Below are 16,318 nucleotides of genomic sequence, written 5' to 3'. Positions count from 1 at the left end.
GCCACCTCGTGCGTTTCCATCGGTAGGATTAGTGGGGTTCCGTGTGGTAGAGGGGATCAATCCAATTCGCAAAAAAATAAAAAATAGATATAGTTATAGAGGCCCAAGAAAAAAGAAAAAAATTGTCCGATAGGTCTATTCAGATAGCAGCCGATAAGACAGCTAACGTTTAGCAGACCGCAGATGGGTGTTCAGGTAACGTCGCGACGGAGGAGCCAGCTGGATAACTTCCTCGGGCAGATAACGTCGGTCGTCCAGTTGTGAAGACCCGGTGGGGCTCCACGTTGGCAGTAAAACGGGTCCGGATAGGTGATTGTAGCCCAGGAGTGGTTGATGGAACTCTTCAGCTGGCTAGCTCCGGAATAATTCATGTTTGCCGTACAAAACTGGCGATAGATTTTCGAGCTAAAGGATAGCTGATGACCACAAACCGTGGTTAGCTGAATACTAACGATTAGCCAGTAAAGAAGCTAACTAGCTTCTGGTTAGCTTCTGGTTAGCTTCAGGCTAGCTTCAGGCTAGCTTCAGGCTAGCTTCTGGTTAGCTTCTGGTTAGCTTCTATGTAGGATTACAGATTTGAGGTAAATAATACTTTCTTTAAAAATATATATAAATTGGTGAGGCGGGTTGCAGGAGAGTGTTTTGAAGATGAGTTTATGGAAAAAAATATGTATATATAAAAAGGTATGCAAAGAAATTTGTAAATATATATATATATATAGAACGGCTATTCTTGTGAAGTATTGCAGAAAACTAGGGTTTTGCAGTGAGATTTAAAGTGACAGTTACAGATGAAGTCGGAAGTTTACATACACCTTAGCCCAAATACATTTAAACTCAGTTTTTCACAATTCTTGACATTTAATCCTAGTAAAAATTCTCTGTCTTAGGTCAGTTAGGATCACCACTTTATTTTAAGAATGTGAAACGTCAGAATAAAAGTAGAGAGAATTATTTATTTCAGCTTTTATTTCTTTCACCACATTTCCAGAAATGTACATACTCAATTAGTATTTGGCAGCATTGCCTTTAAATTCTTTAACTTGGGTCAAATGTTTCAGGGTAGCCTTCCACAATAAGTTGGGTGAATTTTGGCCCATTCCTCCTGACAGAGCTGGTGTAACTGAGTCAGGTTTGTAAGGTCTCCTTGCTCGCACACACTTTTTCAGTTCTGCCCACAAATGTTCTATAGGATTGAGGTCAGGGCTTTGTGATGGCCACTCCAATACCTTGACTTTGTCGTCCTTAAGCCATTTTGCCACAACTTTGGAAGTATGCTTGGGGTCATTGTCCATTTGGAAGACCCATTTGCGACCAAGCTTTAACTTCCTGACTGATGTCTTGAGATGTTGCTTCAATATATATATATCCACATAATTTTCCATCCTCATGAAGCCATCTATTTGTGAAGTGCACCAGTCCCTCCTGCAGAAAAGCACCCCCATAACATGATGCTGCCATCCCCGTTCTTCACGGTTGGGATGGTGTTCTTCGGCTTGCAAGCCTCCCCCTTTTCCCTCCCAACATAACGATTGTCATTATGGCCAAACAGTTCTATTTTAGTTTCATCAGACCAGAGGACAATTCCCCCAAAAGTACAGTCTTTGTCCTCTTGTGCAGTTGCATACCGTAGTCTGGCTTTTATATGGCGGTTTTGGAGCAGTGGCTTATTCCTTGCTGAGTGTCCTTTCAGGTTATGTCGATATAGGACTCGTTTTACTGTGGACATAGATACTTTTGTACCTGTTTCCTCCAGCATCTTCATAAGGTCCTTTGCTGTTGTTCTGGGATTGATTTTCACTTTTCGCACCAAAGTATGTTTGTCACGCCCTTACCTTAGAGAGCCTTTTTAAGTCTCTATTTGGTTTGGTCAGGGTGTGATTTGGGTGGGCATTCTATGTGTTGTATTTCTTTGTGTTTGGCCGAGTGTTGTTCCCAATCAGAGGCAGCTGTCTATCGTTGTCTCTGATTGGAAATCATACTTAGGTAGCCTTTTTTCCCCAACTATGTTGTGGGATCTTGTCCTTGTATTGTTGCTGTTGAGCCCTACAAGGCTGTACGTTTCGTTGGTTCTCTCTTTCTTGTTTTCATTAAAGAATATGATTATTAACCTACCCCACGCTGCATCTTGGTCTAAGTCCACCAACGTCGACCGTTACAACGTTAATCTCTAGGAGACAGAACGTGCCTCCTTCCTGAGCGGTATGACGGCTGTGTGGTCCCATGGTGTTTATACTTGCATACTACAGTATATTGTTTGTACAGATGAATGTGGTACCTTCAGGCATTTGGAAATTGCTCTCAATAATGAACCAGACTTGTGGAGGTCTACAATTATTTTTCTGCGGTGTTGGCTGATTTCTTTTGATTTTCCCATGATGTCAAGCAAAGAGGCACTGAGCTTTGAAGGTAGGCCTTGAAATACATCCACAGGTACACCTCCAATTGACTCAAATGATGTCAATTAGCCTATCAGAAGCTTCTAAAGCCATGACATAATTTTCTGGAATTTTCCAAGCCAGTCAACTTAGTGTATGTAAACTTCTGACCCACTGGAATTGTGATACAGTGAATTATAAGTGAAATCATCTGTCTGCAAACATTTGTTGTAAAAATGACTGAGTAGATGTCCTAACCGACTTGCCAAAACTATAGTTTGTTAACAATACATTTGTGGAGTGGTTGAAAAACAAGTTTTAATGACTCCAACCTAAGTGTATGTTAACTTCTGACTTCAACTGTATGTCATATGAGGCCCTGCTTTCCTCTCCTCCTCTTCCTTCTTTTCAGCCTGAAACATCTGCTTTCTAAAACACGTCTTTTTCTTCGTTCTTTTTTTTCTGTTCTCTTCCTCTCATCATGAACAACTGACCTGACAGGGGGGGAGTGAGGGTGACCTTCAAGGAAAAGAACAGCAGGACGGCACGTTGAGTCTCTCTCTCTCTCTCTTTCTCTTTCTCTCCTTACTTACACCATTTTGGTGGCTGAAGAGGGAGAATTAGAATCCGAGGGAGAGTGGTTGCTGTTGGGTGATGGATGGAGGTGGAGAATTAGAATCCGAGGGAGATGGGGAGGTGGAGGATTAGAATCCGAGGGAGATGGATGGAGGTGGAGAATTAGAATCCGAGGGAGATGGATGGAGGTGGAGAATTAGAATCCGAGGGAGATGGATGGAGGTGGAGAATTAGAATCCGAGGGAGATGGATGGAGGTGGAGAATTAGAATCCGAGGGAGATGGATGGAGGTGGAGAATTAGAATCCGAGGGAGATGGATGGAGGTGGAGAATTAGAATCCGAGGGAGATGGATGGAGGTGGAGAATTAGAATCCGAGGGAGATGGATGGAGAATTAGAATCCGAGGGAGATGGGTGGAGAATTAGAATCCGAGGGAGATGGATGGAGGTGGAGAATTAGAATCCGAGGGAGATGGATGGAGGTGGAGAATTAGAATCCGAGGGAGATGGATGGAGGTGGAGAATTAGAATCCGAGGGAGATGGATGGAGGTGGAGAATTAGAATCCGAGGGAGATGGATGGAGGTGGAGAATTAGAAGATGGATGGAGGTGGAGAATTAGAAGATGGATGGAGGTGGAGAATTAGAATCCGAGGGAGATGGATGGAGGTGGAGAATTAGAATCCGAGGAAGATGGATGGAGGTGGAGAATTAGAAGATGGATGGAGGTGGAGAATTAGAATCCGAGGGAGATGGATGGAGGTGGAGAATTAGAATCCGAGGGAGATGGATGGAGGTGGAGAATAGAATCCGAGGGAGATGGATGGAGGTGGAGAATTAGAATCCGAGGGAGATGGATGGAGGTGGAGAATTAGAATCTGAGGGAGAGTGGGTGCTGTTGCGTGATGGCTGGAGGTGGAGAATTAGAGTCCGAGGGAGAGTGGGTGCTGTTGTGTGATGGATGGAGGTGGAGAAGACTGTATGAGAGACTTCAGTATTCCATGGAAAGGGCCAGCGCAGTAAAGGAGAGGGATTTATGCACTGTAAAGCAACCATATCCACTACTGTCATACAGTGAAGAACAACCCAGAAAACTCTTACAGTAGCTTAAGAAAACCAGATTCTAAATCTCTGTAGCAAAGCTTATTTCTGACAGGATCAGTCTTTGTGAGAAGTGCATGCGACAATAGACAGAAAGAGATTCACTGTAGCACCGAAGGTTCAGGGCTTCATGAAGCTGTTTGTTTATTCAGTTCATCATAGTCTGTTATGCCAGAGAAGCCACCCATTCCAATATTCCCCTGAAATGAAATTATGGACTATATCAAATACAATAAATCATTTGTATTGATGAAACCATGAAAATCGCAGGTCTGTCAAATTCATAGTAAAATAAAGGCATTGTTATAGCCGGTCGCTCCGGTAGTGCTGTGGCAGGATACTAGGTGCACCTGCCTCACACTTCAGGGACAAGTCCGTCGTCACACAGTTTGCCATGACAGATGGTCGGGAACACTTGTCCCCACGGCGATTATGCAACAAGTGTGATTTCACTCTGGGTGTGTTGGTGCTGCATGCAGGAAATAGGCCTCTGTGTGTATCTTAACACTAGCTAGCTGTCTGCAGGTCCAGACTGTCTAGATACAGTACACTGTGTGTATATCTAATGTCCAGAGGGAGGCGGTTAACGTTTGTTTACTGTCAGGATAATGTGACCCTCGGTGTCTCAGCCCAACAGAACAGAGAATTAGACTTAATGTTATCCACTTAACCTGTCACAGGGATCTACTCTGATATAGTCCCCTGTTGAAGAATTGGTGGGTAAGAAAGCTGTGGATGGTGTGTAACTACGATTTATGTGTTAGGGTTTTGTCTTGCTATGACAACAATGACTTATTAGAACTACATTTGATTCAGTTCAACTCAATACATTCAGATCAACTCAATACATTCAGATCAACTCAATACATTCAGATCAACTCAATGCATTCAAATCAATTCAATACATCCAGTTCAACACAAATACATTCAGATCAACTCAAGGTGTAGCCTATTTATCCCCAAGGGCCAATTTTCGCTGGGCTTAAAGTGTCAGTGCAGACACTAGAGGTCGACCGATTAATCGGAATGGCCGATTAATTAGGGCCGATTTCAAGCTTTTTTTTAACAATCGGAAATCTGTATTTTTGGATGCCAATTTTTTATTTATTTATTTTTTACACCTTTATTTAACTAGGCAAGTCCGTTAAGAACTCATTCTTATTTTCATTGACGGCCTAGGAAAGGTGGGTTAACCTAGGAAAGGTGGGTTAACTGCCTTGTTCAGGGGCAGAATGACAGATCTTGCAACCTTACGGTTAACTAGTCCAACACTCTAACCACCTGCCTCACGAGGAGCCTGCCTGTTATGCCAAGGTAAGTTTCTAGCTAGCCTTAAACTTATCTTATAAAAAACAATCAATCAATCATAATCACTAGTTATAACTACACATGGTTGATGATATTACTAGTTTATCTAGCGTGTCCTGCGTTGCATATAATCGATGCGGTCGGTGCGCATTCGCGAAAAGGACTGTCGTTGCTCCAACGTGTACCTAACCATAAACATCAATGCCTTTCTTAAAATCAATACACAGAAGTATATATTTTTAAACCTGCATATTTAGCTAAAAGAAATCCAGGTTAGCAGGCAATATTAACCAGGTGAAATTGTGTCACTTCTCTTGCGTTCATTGCACGTAGAGTCAGGGTATATGCAACAGTTTGGGCCGCCTGGCTCTTTGCGAGCTAATTTGACAGAATTTTACGTAATTATGACATAACATTGAAGGTTGTGCAATGTAACAGGAATATTTACACTTATGGATGCCATCCGTTAGATAAAATACGGAACGGTTCCGTATTTCACTGAAAGAATAAACGTTTTGTTTTCGAGATGATAGTTTACGGATTCGACCATATTAATGACCTACGGCTCGTATTTCTGTGTGTTATGTTATAATTAAGTCTATGATTTGATAGAGCAGTCTGACTGAGCGATGGTAGGCTTCAGCAGGCTCATAAGCATTCATTCAAACAGCACTTTCGTGCGTTTTGCCAGCAGCTCTTTTACATTTTTTGTAACCTTTATTTTACTAGGCAAGTTAAGAACAAATTCTTATTTTCAATGACGGCCTAGGAACAGTGGGTTAACTGCCTGTTCAGGGGCAGAACGACAGATTTGTACCTTGTCAGCTCGGGGATTCGAACTTGCAACCTTTCGGTTACTAGTCCAACGCTCTAACCACTAGGCTACCCTGCCGCCCCATTGCGCTGTTTATGACTTCAAGCCTATCAACTCCCAAGATTAGGCTGGTGTAACCGATGTGAAATGGCTAGCTAGTTAGCGGGGTGCGCGCTAATAGCGTTTCAAACGTCACTCGCTCTGAGACTTGGAGTCGTTGTTCCCCTTGCTCTGCAAGTGCCACGGCTTTTGTGGAGTGATGGGTAACGCTGCTTCAAGGGTGGCTGTTGTCGATGTGTTCTTGGTTCGAGACCAGGTAGGAATGAGGAGAGGGATGGAAGCTATACTGTTACACTGGCAATACTAAAGTGCCTATAAGAATATCCAATAGTCAAAGGTATATGAAATACATTGTATAGAGGGAAATAGTCCTATAATTCCTATAATAACTACAACCTGAAACGTATTACCTGGGAATATTGAAGACTCATGTTTATTTGAGGCTAAATAGATTTTATTGATGTATTATATTTAAGTTTAAATAAGTGTTAATTCAGTATTGTTGTAATACATTTTTACAAATTGGCCGATTTAATCGGTATCGGCTTTTTTTGGTCCTCCAATGAAGCCAGACTACGGTTTGCAACTGTACATGGAGACAAAGATCGTCTGATGAAACAAAAATAGAACTGTTCGGCCATAATTACCATCGTTATGTTTGGAGGAAAAAGGGGGAGGCTTGCAAGCCGAAGAACACCATCCCAACCGTAAAGCACGGGGGTGGCAGCATCATGTTATGGGGGTGATTTTCTACAGGAGGGACTGGTGCACTTCACAAAATAGATGGCATCGGGAGGATGGAAAATTATGTGGATATATTGAAGCAACATCTCAAGATATCAGTCAGGAAGGTAAAGCTTGGTCGCAAATGGGTCTTCCAAATGTACAATGACCACGAGGCATACTTCCAAAGTTGTGGCAAAATGGCTTAAGGACAACAAAGTCAAGGTATTGGAGTGGCCATCACAAAGCCCTGACCTCAATCCTATAGAATATTTGTGGGCAGAACTGAAAAAGTGTGTGGAAGCAAGGAGGCCTACAAACCTGACTCAGCTACACCAGCTCTGTCAGGAGGAATGGGCCAAAATTCACCCAACTTATTGTGGGAAACTTGTGGAAGGCTACCGGAAACATTTGACACAAGTTAAAGAATTTAAAGGCAATGCTACCACATACTAATTGAGTGTATATTAACTTCTGACCCACTGGGAATTGGATGAAATAAATAAAAGCTGAAATAAATCACTCTCTCTACTATTATTCTGACATTTCACATTCTTAAAATAAAGTGGTGATCTTAACTGACCCAAGACAGGGAATTTCTACTAGGATTAAATTATGAAAAACTGAGTTGAAATACATTTGGCTAAGATGTATGTAATCTTCCGACTTCAACTGTAACTCCAGGAGAGAGGTTTTAATAACAACACAGCTACAGACTACACTTGGTTATTTGAGTTAGGACAAAAAATCCACTGTCTCCTTATCAGCCATCACGATACAGTGGTGGAAGTACTTTAGTAAAAATACTTTACTAAAAATAAGTACTACTTAGGTAGTTTTTTGGGGTATTTGTACTTTACAAATCATATTTTTGGCAACTTTTACTTCACTACATTCCTAAAGAAAATACTGCACTTTTTACTCCATGCATTTTCCTGACACCCAAAAGTATTCGTTACGTGTTGAATGTTTAGCAGGAAAATTGTCCAATTCATTTACTTCAAGAGAACATCCCTGGTCATCCCTACTGCCTCTGCCACTTGTAAATTATGTCAGTGTTGGAGTGTGCCCCTTGTTATCTGTAAAATATGTATATATAATTCAATGGCGCTGTCTGCTTTACTTAATATAAGGAATTTGAAGTGATGTATACTTTTACTTTTGATACTAAAGTATATTTGAGCAATTACATTTACTTTTGATACTAAAGTATATTTGAGCAATTACATTTACTTTTGATACTAAAGTATATTTGAGCAATTACATTTACTTTTGATTCTTAAACCTATTTAGAACCAAAGACTTTTAGACTTTTTACTGGGTGACTTTCACTTTTACTTGACTAACGTTCTATTAAGGTATCTATACTTTTACTCAAGTATCACAATTGGGTACTTTTTACACCAGTGGTCAGATAAGATGGGGATTAACAAACCACCATAAAAGAAAGCTTAAACCAGTGGAAAGGCAATTAATCAAGTGATATAGAAACATCTCCCAAATGTGAGATTCATATTGCCTTCCACATTACTTTAAATCAAGACTTGTCTTTTATTATATTAGCAAACTAAAAGCAGGAATGGTGGTCTACGATCCCTAGCTTTCCTCCTGGTCTGGATCTGGAAGGACTGGAGGAGGGTGTCAGTTCAGCTGGTAGTGATTTTCAGCTGGGGAGCCAGTGGTGGGTTGTCCCACTCTCTCTCCTTCCTCCCTTTTTCTCTGCATATACTGATAAACACGCAAAGGCCTCAGCTTATTCCATCACACAGTCCAGAGGGAGCAAAATTCACGCCTTCCCGGAAAAGAGGAGTCACATCCACTGGGGTTCTGGGAATAGTGGACTGCTAATGACGTGCAGGCTGAAGGAGGTCCAGTTTCCTGACGACCTACTGAATTCTTCCACTGCTCTATCGATCGCTGTCATCACTACATACTTCAGTCTGAATCTGCAATCATTGAAGTCCATCATCAAGTCCTTTGTGGTGATGTTTGGGAGTTGTACAAAACAAAGTCAACAGCGATTGGATCATCTCTAACTAATCAGAGTATCAAAGCCAATGACGAATTCTCAAAACATCGCTTTCCCCACAGGTACTCTGGCTCTGGCCCAACCCCTCGGTTTCTGGTACCAATCAGACGATCCGATTGTGTCCGAATGCGTATGCATTCTAAAGCGCTGGGGAGGGAGTCAAATCCAGACTCAAATCCAATGTGTTCAAATGACATGAAAATAATGCTATTTTGCCAAGCACATCAGTGGTGGGTTTGGCATTGAAAAACAGAAGCATATTCAGAAAAGTACCTCATACCTACAGTATGGTAAAATATGGTAGTAGATCTTTGATGTTATGGGGCTATTTTTCTTTCACTGGCCCTGGGGCCCATGTCAACGGCATCGTGAACTTCCCCAAGTACCAGGACATTTTAGCCAAAAACCTGTTTGCCTCTGCCAGGAGGCTGTCACTAGGCCACAAGTAGATCTTCCAGCACGACAATAACCCCAAGCACTAATCAAAATCCACTAAGAAATGGTTAATTGACCACAAAATCTCTCTCTCTGAAAAGTAAACCGCATTGAAAACCTGTGGGTTGAATTGAGGAGGGCAGATCATAAGAGTGGATCTGGAAAGATTCTGTATGGAGGAATGGTCTAAGATCCTCCTAATGTGCTCTCCAATCTCATAAAACATTTTAGACAAAAGGTTCAGTGTCGTTACCCTCGCAACGGGAGGGTGATAGAGAATCCAAAACAGCGGGGGCAAGAATTTTGAACGTTATCTTGAGATTTACTTTAATTACTTTGTAAATAAAATGTCTTTCTCTGTGCAATTGTATTATCATAAAATAATATAATTCCATTTGTTTTAAACAATATAGCTCAGTATTGGTTTTATTGATTTTATAGTATTTTTTGCTCATCTTTGTCAAGACTATGTTGAGCTTGGTGTATGACAGAATGTCCTTCCTTTCCTCGTTTAGCCTTTTGTACTTCACTTGAATTCAGGAAAAAAGCTCACCAGACACCATAAGTCATGCTGTGGCATTAGAGCCCATAACCCCCACCCGTCACCCTAACCCTCACACCACAAACAGTGTCCCCTCTCCAGTAGAGTAGACCACCAGCACATGTTCTCCAAACACAACAAAAACAGATGTTTTCTCTCTCCACTGCCAGCCAGTGACTCAGAGAGCTCATAAATACAAACACTTTCTGTGGTCCACAAAGACGCAGATGTGTAAAAACGTTTCGGAGGTCAAAGCTCAACAGACCACACAGCAACATGGCTATAAACAACATTCAAATTAGGGTCGCAAATGTACTGGTAGTTTACCAAAGCTACCGGAATCTCCAGTAATTTTGGTAATTAACAGAAAATCTATGTCAATCAATCCGAAATTAACTTCTGTAATTTATACTTGAACTTTTACATTTTTTATTCATATCTATACGCTGAACAAAAATATAAATGCAACATGCAACAATTTCAAAGATTTTACTGAGGTACAGTACATAAAAGGAAATCAGTCAATTGAAATATATTCCTTAGGCCCTAATCTATAGATTTCACATGACTGGGCAGGGCTGCAGACATGGGAGGGCATAGGCCAACCCACTTGGCAGTCAGGCCCAGGCCCAGCCAATCAGAATGAGTTTTTCCCCACAAAAGGGCTTTATTACAGACGGAAACACATTTCACTATTCCATATATTTTACATGTGATAAGGCCACACAGAGGGTAGGAAATAATTAGACACCTGTGATCACCTAAAGTACCCAAAAGGGCCATTAGATGTCTTGTGATAGATTACAAAAAGCATTGAAAGATACCACAAGCCTAATTGAGATACATTTCCCCTTTCAGGTTCAATAATGAGAGCTAGTATACAGAAGCAGATTGGAATTTACAGTGTAGTACAGCTGGAAACTGTCTAGCTGAGCCGGCCAAGTTAACTGACGGGATCGTTAGGAGAGTTTCCAGTAGACGTTATGTAGTTGACATCGGCCTCATCATAGTCGTGATTTTTACTACTTTAATTCTGACTTCTTAATTTTAACTGTCTCCTACTTTAGTTTCAGTGGCCGAGCTAGCAGGAGCGTTGGCACACCGTCTAATGAATGAGGAATGACTGTCTAGACAGAACACCAGTCCCAGTCCCAGTGTTTGCTTTTGTATTTATGAGTCACTGGCTGGCAGTGGAGAGAGAAAACATCTGTTTTTGTTGTGTTTGGAGAACATGTGCTGGTGGTCTACTCTACTGGAGAGGGGACACTGTTTGTGGTGTGAGGGTTAGGGTGACGGGTGGGGGTTATGGGCTCTAATGCCACAGCTCTAGGTTCATTGATTCAACTGAATGGTGTCAGGTGAGCTTTTTTCCTTAATTCCAGTGACCACGCAGTCTCTGGTGCAAACTTTCTCCTCATCTGCCTGCAGCACCATTGAGACGCACCACAATTCTGTTGCATCACGCAGTTGTACACCACCGCCAGCAGTCTGTACCACTGACACAATGCAGGATGGGGCCATGGACTCATGCCGCTTACGCCAAATCCTAACTCTGCCATTAACATGACACAACAGGAACAGGGATTCGTTGGACCAGGCAATGTTTTTCCACTCCTCCATTGTCCAGGGTTGGTGATCGCGTGCCCACTGGAGCTGCTTCTTCATGTATATAGCTGATAGGAGTGGAACCCAGTGTTGGCATCTGCTGCAACAGCCCATCCGTGACAAGAACCGACGAGTTGTACGTTCCGAGATGCCATTCTGCACACCAGTTATTTACCTGTTTGTGGCCCGCCTGTTAGCTTGCACAATTCTTGCCATTCTCCTTCGACCTCTAATCAACGAGCTGTTTTCGCACACAGGACTGCTGCTGACTGGTTTTCTATTTGTCGCACCATTATCAGTGAACCCGTTTCTGAGATACTGGATCCAGCGCGCCTGGCACCGACGATCATACCTCGCTCAAAGTCGCTTAGGTCACTTGTTTCACTCATTCTAAAGTTCAATCCAACAGTAACTGAATGCCTCAATGCCTGTCTGCCTGCTTTATATAGCAAGCCTGGCCCACGTGACTCACTGTCTGACTGCCTCGATTCCTTATTTTACTTCTCTATGCTTGAGTCATTCCGCATCATGATTGATTTACTGATTAAAAACTCTTATAGGGGTTGATTTTTTATTTGACTTAAATTGTATTATTAAAAAAATATAAATTCTGTATTAAACTAAGAGCCTCAAAGGTATTCATGAGCACAGGACGGATGCAGTAAAGAACGGTCTCTTTTGAAAGAGATGGCTTGGTGGTGGTGCATCATCAACAGACCACTCACTCAATATGGCCGTCATCCACAAAGCACTACCAAAATAGGCTGCTACAGTACAGTCCTCACCCCACCAACGTACAGGCCCAGTCAGACCTGGTGCTGGACGCCTGCTGTCTGAACCTGAGCCTGCCAGTTGTCATGTGTCTAGCGATGCTAACAACCAGACAGTCATTCTCTCAGTAATTAATAATTCAATTAGCCGCCGCAGCACACTACACACCTGCCCTTGACGATCCAGCCATAAGAGAACAGCCCCATCAGTCAGTCACAGCCAGTGACTCCACAGGAATGCCCTTCAACTCATGACAATGGGCAGAAATACAGCACACACATTGTGTTACAGCCTGAATTTAAAATGGATTAAATGGAGATGTTTTGCCACTGGTCTACACACAATACCCTATAATGTCAAAGTGCATATATGTTTTTGACATGTTTACTAATTAATTAAAAAGGAAAAGAGGAAATGTCTCAAGTCAATAACTATTCAACCCCTTTGTTATGGCAAGCCTTAAGTTAAGGAGTAAAAATGTGCTTAATAAGTTGCATGGACTCACTCTGTGTGCAATAATTGTGTTTTACATGATTTTTGAATGAATACCTCACTTCTGTACCCCACACATACAATTATCTGTAAGGTCACTCAGTCAAGCAGTGAATTTCAAACACAGATTCAACCACAAAGACCAGGGAAGTTTTCCAATGCCTCTCAAAGAAGGTCACCTATTTGTAGATGAATATCCCTTTGAGCATGGTGAAGTTATTATTACACTTTGGATGGTGTACCAATACACCCAGTCACTACAAAGATACAGGCGTCCTTCCTAATTCAGTTGCCGAAGAGGAAGGAAACTGCTCCGGAATTTCATGAGGCCAATGGTGACATTAAAACAGTTAGATGGCTATGGTAGGAGAAAATTGAAAATGGATCAACAACATTGTAGTTACTCCACAATACTAACCAAATTGACAGAGTGAAAAGAAGGAAGCCTGTAAAGAATAAAATACTCCAAAACATGTATCCTGTATGCAACAAGGCACTAAAGTAATAATGCAGAAAGTGTGGCAAAGCAATTAGCTTTTGGTCCTGAATACAGGTTTGGGGCAAATCCAATAAAACACATTACTGAGTACCACTCTCCATATTTTCATGCATAATGGTTATGGGTATGCTTGTAATCGTTTAGGACTGGGGAATTTTTCAGGATAAAAAAAAAAGCTAAGCACAGGCAAAATCCTAGAGGAAAATCTGATTCAGTCTACTTCCCACCAGACACTGGGAGATGAATTCACCTTTCAGCAGGACAATAACATAAAACACAAGGCCAAATCTACACTGAAGTTGCTTACCAAGAAGACAGTGAATGTTCCTGAGTGGTCTAGTTACAGATTTGACTTGAAACTACTTGAAAATCTATGTCAAGACCTGAAAATAGTTGTCTAGCAATGATCAACAACCCATTTGACAGAGCTTGAAGAATTCTGAATTCTAAAATGGGCAAATGTTGCACAACCAGGTGTGGAAAACTCTTAAGAGACTTACCCAGAAAGACTCACACCTGTAATCGCTGCCAAATGTGCTTCTACAAAGTATTGACTCAGGGGTGTGAATACTTGAATGAGATATTTCTGTATTTCAATACATTTTCAAACATTTCTAAAAACTTGCCTTCACTTTGTCATTATGGGGTATTGTGTGTAGATGGGTGAGAAAAAAACATACATTTAATCCATTTTAAATGCAGGCTGTAATAACATTTGTATGAATACTTTCTGAAGGTCCTGTACATGCCAGTTAGACTGACACTATACTGTAGCAAGTATTGATGTATCACATTCTGTAAAGCTGCAAACAATCTATTCAGTTATGCAAAGAGGCCAAGTGAAAATTGCCTATTTTGATAAAAGAAGAGGTGATATCGAAATGGCACACCCACACCTATGCAATTCGATTAAGTTGGAGCACAGAATTCATTATCGTGAACCTAATATCACAACTGCAAGATAACTATTGTCATCTACCCTGGCTCATGTAATGTGGATATGCTATGCACGTCACTAGAAAAGCACTATGTTGAGAACGTGAGACACATATCAAAGCATGCATACAGAGATTGTGTTGCACAAACAAAAGCACACAGACACACACACAAAAACACATTTCTGTTTAAGAAACATTGTGCCTGATCACTTGCCATATACTAGCCTTGTGTAACCTTACCTGATGACAAACAGATCAGGAGAAAAATATATGCACGCACGCACGCACGCACGCCCTCCCTCCCTCCCTCCCTCCCTCCCTCCCTCCCTCCCTCCCTCCCTCCCTCCCTCCCTCCCTCCCTCCCTCCCTCCCTCCCTCCCTCCCTCACTCACTCACTCACTCCTCACTCACTCACTCACTCACTCACTCACTCACTCACTCACTCACTCACTCACTCACTCACTCACTCACTCACTCACTCACTCACTCACTCACTCACTCACTCACTCACTCACTCACTCACTCACTCACTCTATACCACCCTGCCTTACCAGCTATCCAGCTCCAGCTCCAGTAAGGACTGGGTCTTCTCTGAGTTACAGTGCAAACACCACATGCTAGCTAGCAGTCACAAGACGAGGTGCTCCAAGCATTACCAGCCATCTCTCCCTATGGATCCCTCTCAGATGTGACACAGTGCCATCACCTAGCCCTCTAGGTATAGCACTGCATTAGCAGCATACAGTACACTCCCATTGCTTTGCCTTCTCAAGGCAGTTCCCTATGGATGTATGGCAGGCAGGCGGGCTAGCAGTGATTGCTAGGTGGCAGAGGCATTCAGTATAGCCACTGACAGACGAATGGAGGAATCTTTCACTCACTCTTTCCTTCCCCCCCCTCTCTCTGTCTGTCCTCAACTCTTCAGGCTGGCAGGAGTGTGTGTGAGGTGGAAGTGGGGGCTGGTGGGTGGAGACGCTGGACTGTTAGCAGTATGGATGGAGGCGGGAGCAGGGAAGGGGGTGTGTGTTCTGTAGCTAGGGAGAGGAAAGGGGATGGAATTCCTCTAGTAGAACGCTGAGGGGGGAATACAAATGACCGACCAACAAAGATAAAATAAAGTCATGCTATCTGAGGGAGGGGAAAAAACATGAGAGGAAGGGATGGAGGGAGAGGAACCGAGCCACGAAGGGCACACAGAGAGAGAGTGAGAGGGGGGGAATGAGAGAGAGAGGTAGAAGCACCTCTATTAATATAGTCTTTCAGGGTCCAGCACTGAATGTTTGCATATAAACAATGAGGAAAAATAGGAAGAGAGAAATTTAGAGGCTCCTCCTATCCCTCCCTCCATATCTCTAATGCAATCCCAAAGGATATAAGAGTTACTGTACAGTCCCCCTGCCTTTCTGTATCGGTACAGCCTCTTAGTTTCTCTATTCCTCCTCACCTATTCTTTTCACTTTCCCATTTCAAGATGTTCTCTGTAGTGTCTGTATTCAGCTCTTTCAAGCTCTGTCATGGAAGGAAGATAATGAAGCAGCACATAGAATGTCTCCCATTGCACCATAATGGACTGAGTGTGACAGTCAGGCATGAGCTCCAGTAGATACCCTTGCCTGAGATGGTGCTGTGCTCTCTAGGCTCCTTAAGGTTGACAGAACAGGGCCCGAGAACAATTAACCCAGTAAGAGAGGGGATTGGGGTATGGGGGGAACAATGCCAAACTGCCCCCCAGTCAGGGGTATTTTGAGGGGATAATGACAACAGGCACCAGAAATATGGGGAAAATGGTTCCCAGATGAGTCGGGTTTACTGGGGACACCAATCACTGACATGCTCGTCTCAGGAGGAAGGTGGTGATTTCCTCTAATTACAAGCCTGGACCCTGGGCTTCCCCGGGGAGAGAATTATTGCTTCCTTTGGCCCCTTTTTATCTGGGACTTCAAACGGAAGATTGAGAGAGAAACAGAAAGAGGGAGGGAGTCAGAGAGACACAGAGAAAGAGAAATAGAAGGAAGCTCACAAGGAAAAAAATGTGATTTTTTTTTTAAC

At 42.5% G+C, this 16,318-nt stretch overlaps 1 protein-coding gene across 6 annotated transcripts in view; it reads right to left on the bottom strand.

The window, feature by feature from the left end:
• Positions 1-16,318, bottom strand: part of LOC124045676 (IQ motif and SEC7 domain-containing protein 1-like) — a 285,391-nt gene that overhangs the window by 44,912 nt on the left and 224,161 nt on the right. Inside the window, exon 1 of one of the 6 annotated variants that reach the window (XM_046365179.1) lies at positions 14,821-15,169. The exons of the other annotated variants lie outside the window; for them this stretch is intronic. Coding sequence (XP_046221135.1) covers positions 14,821-14,885 — 65 coding nt within the window. The 5' untranslated portion in view covers positions 14,886-15,169. Of the gene's footprint in view, positions 1-14,820; positions 15,170-16,318 lie in introns of those variants that run through there. 6 annotated transcript variants of the gene reach the window in all.

The sequence above is a fragment of the Oncorhynchus gorbuscha genome, linkage group LG10, assembly GCF_021184085.1.
Source record: "Oncorhynchus gorbuscha isolate QuinsamMale2020 ecotype Even-year linkage group LG10, OgorEven_v1.0, whole genome shotgun sequence".
NCBI lineage: Eukaryota > Metazoa > Chordata > Actinopteri > Salmoniformes > Salmonidae > Oncorhynchus > Oncorhynchus gorbuscha.
This window is presented reverse-complemented; position numbering and strand designations above follow the sequence as displayed.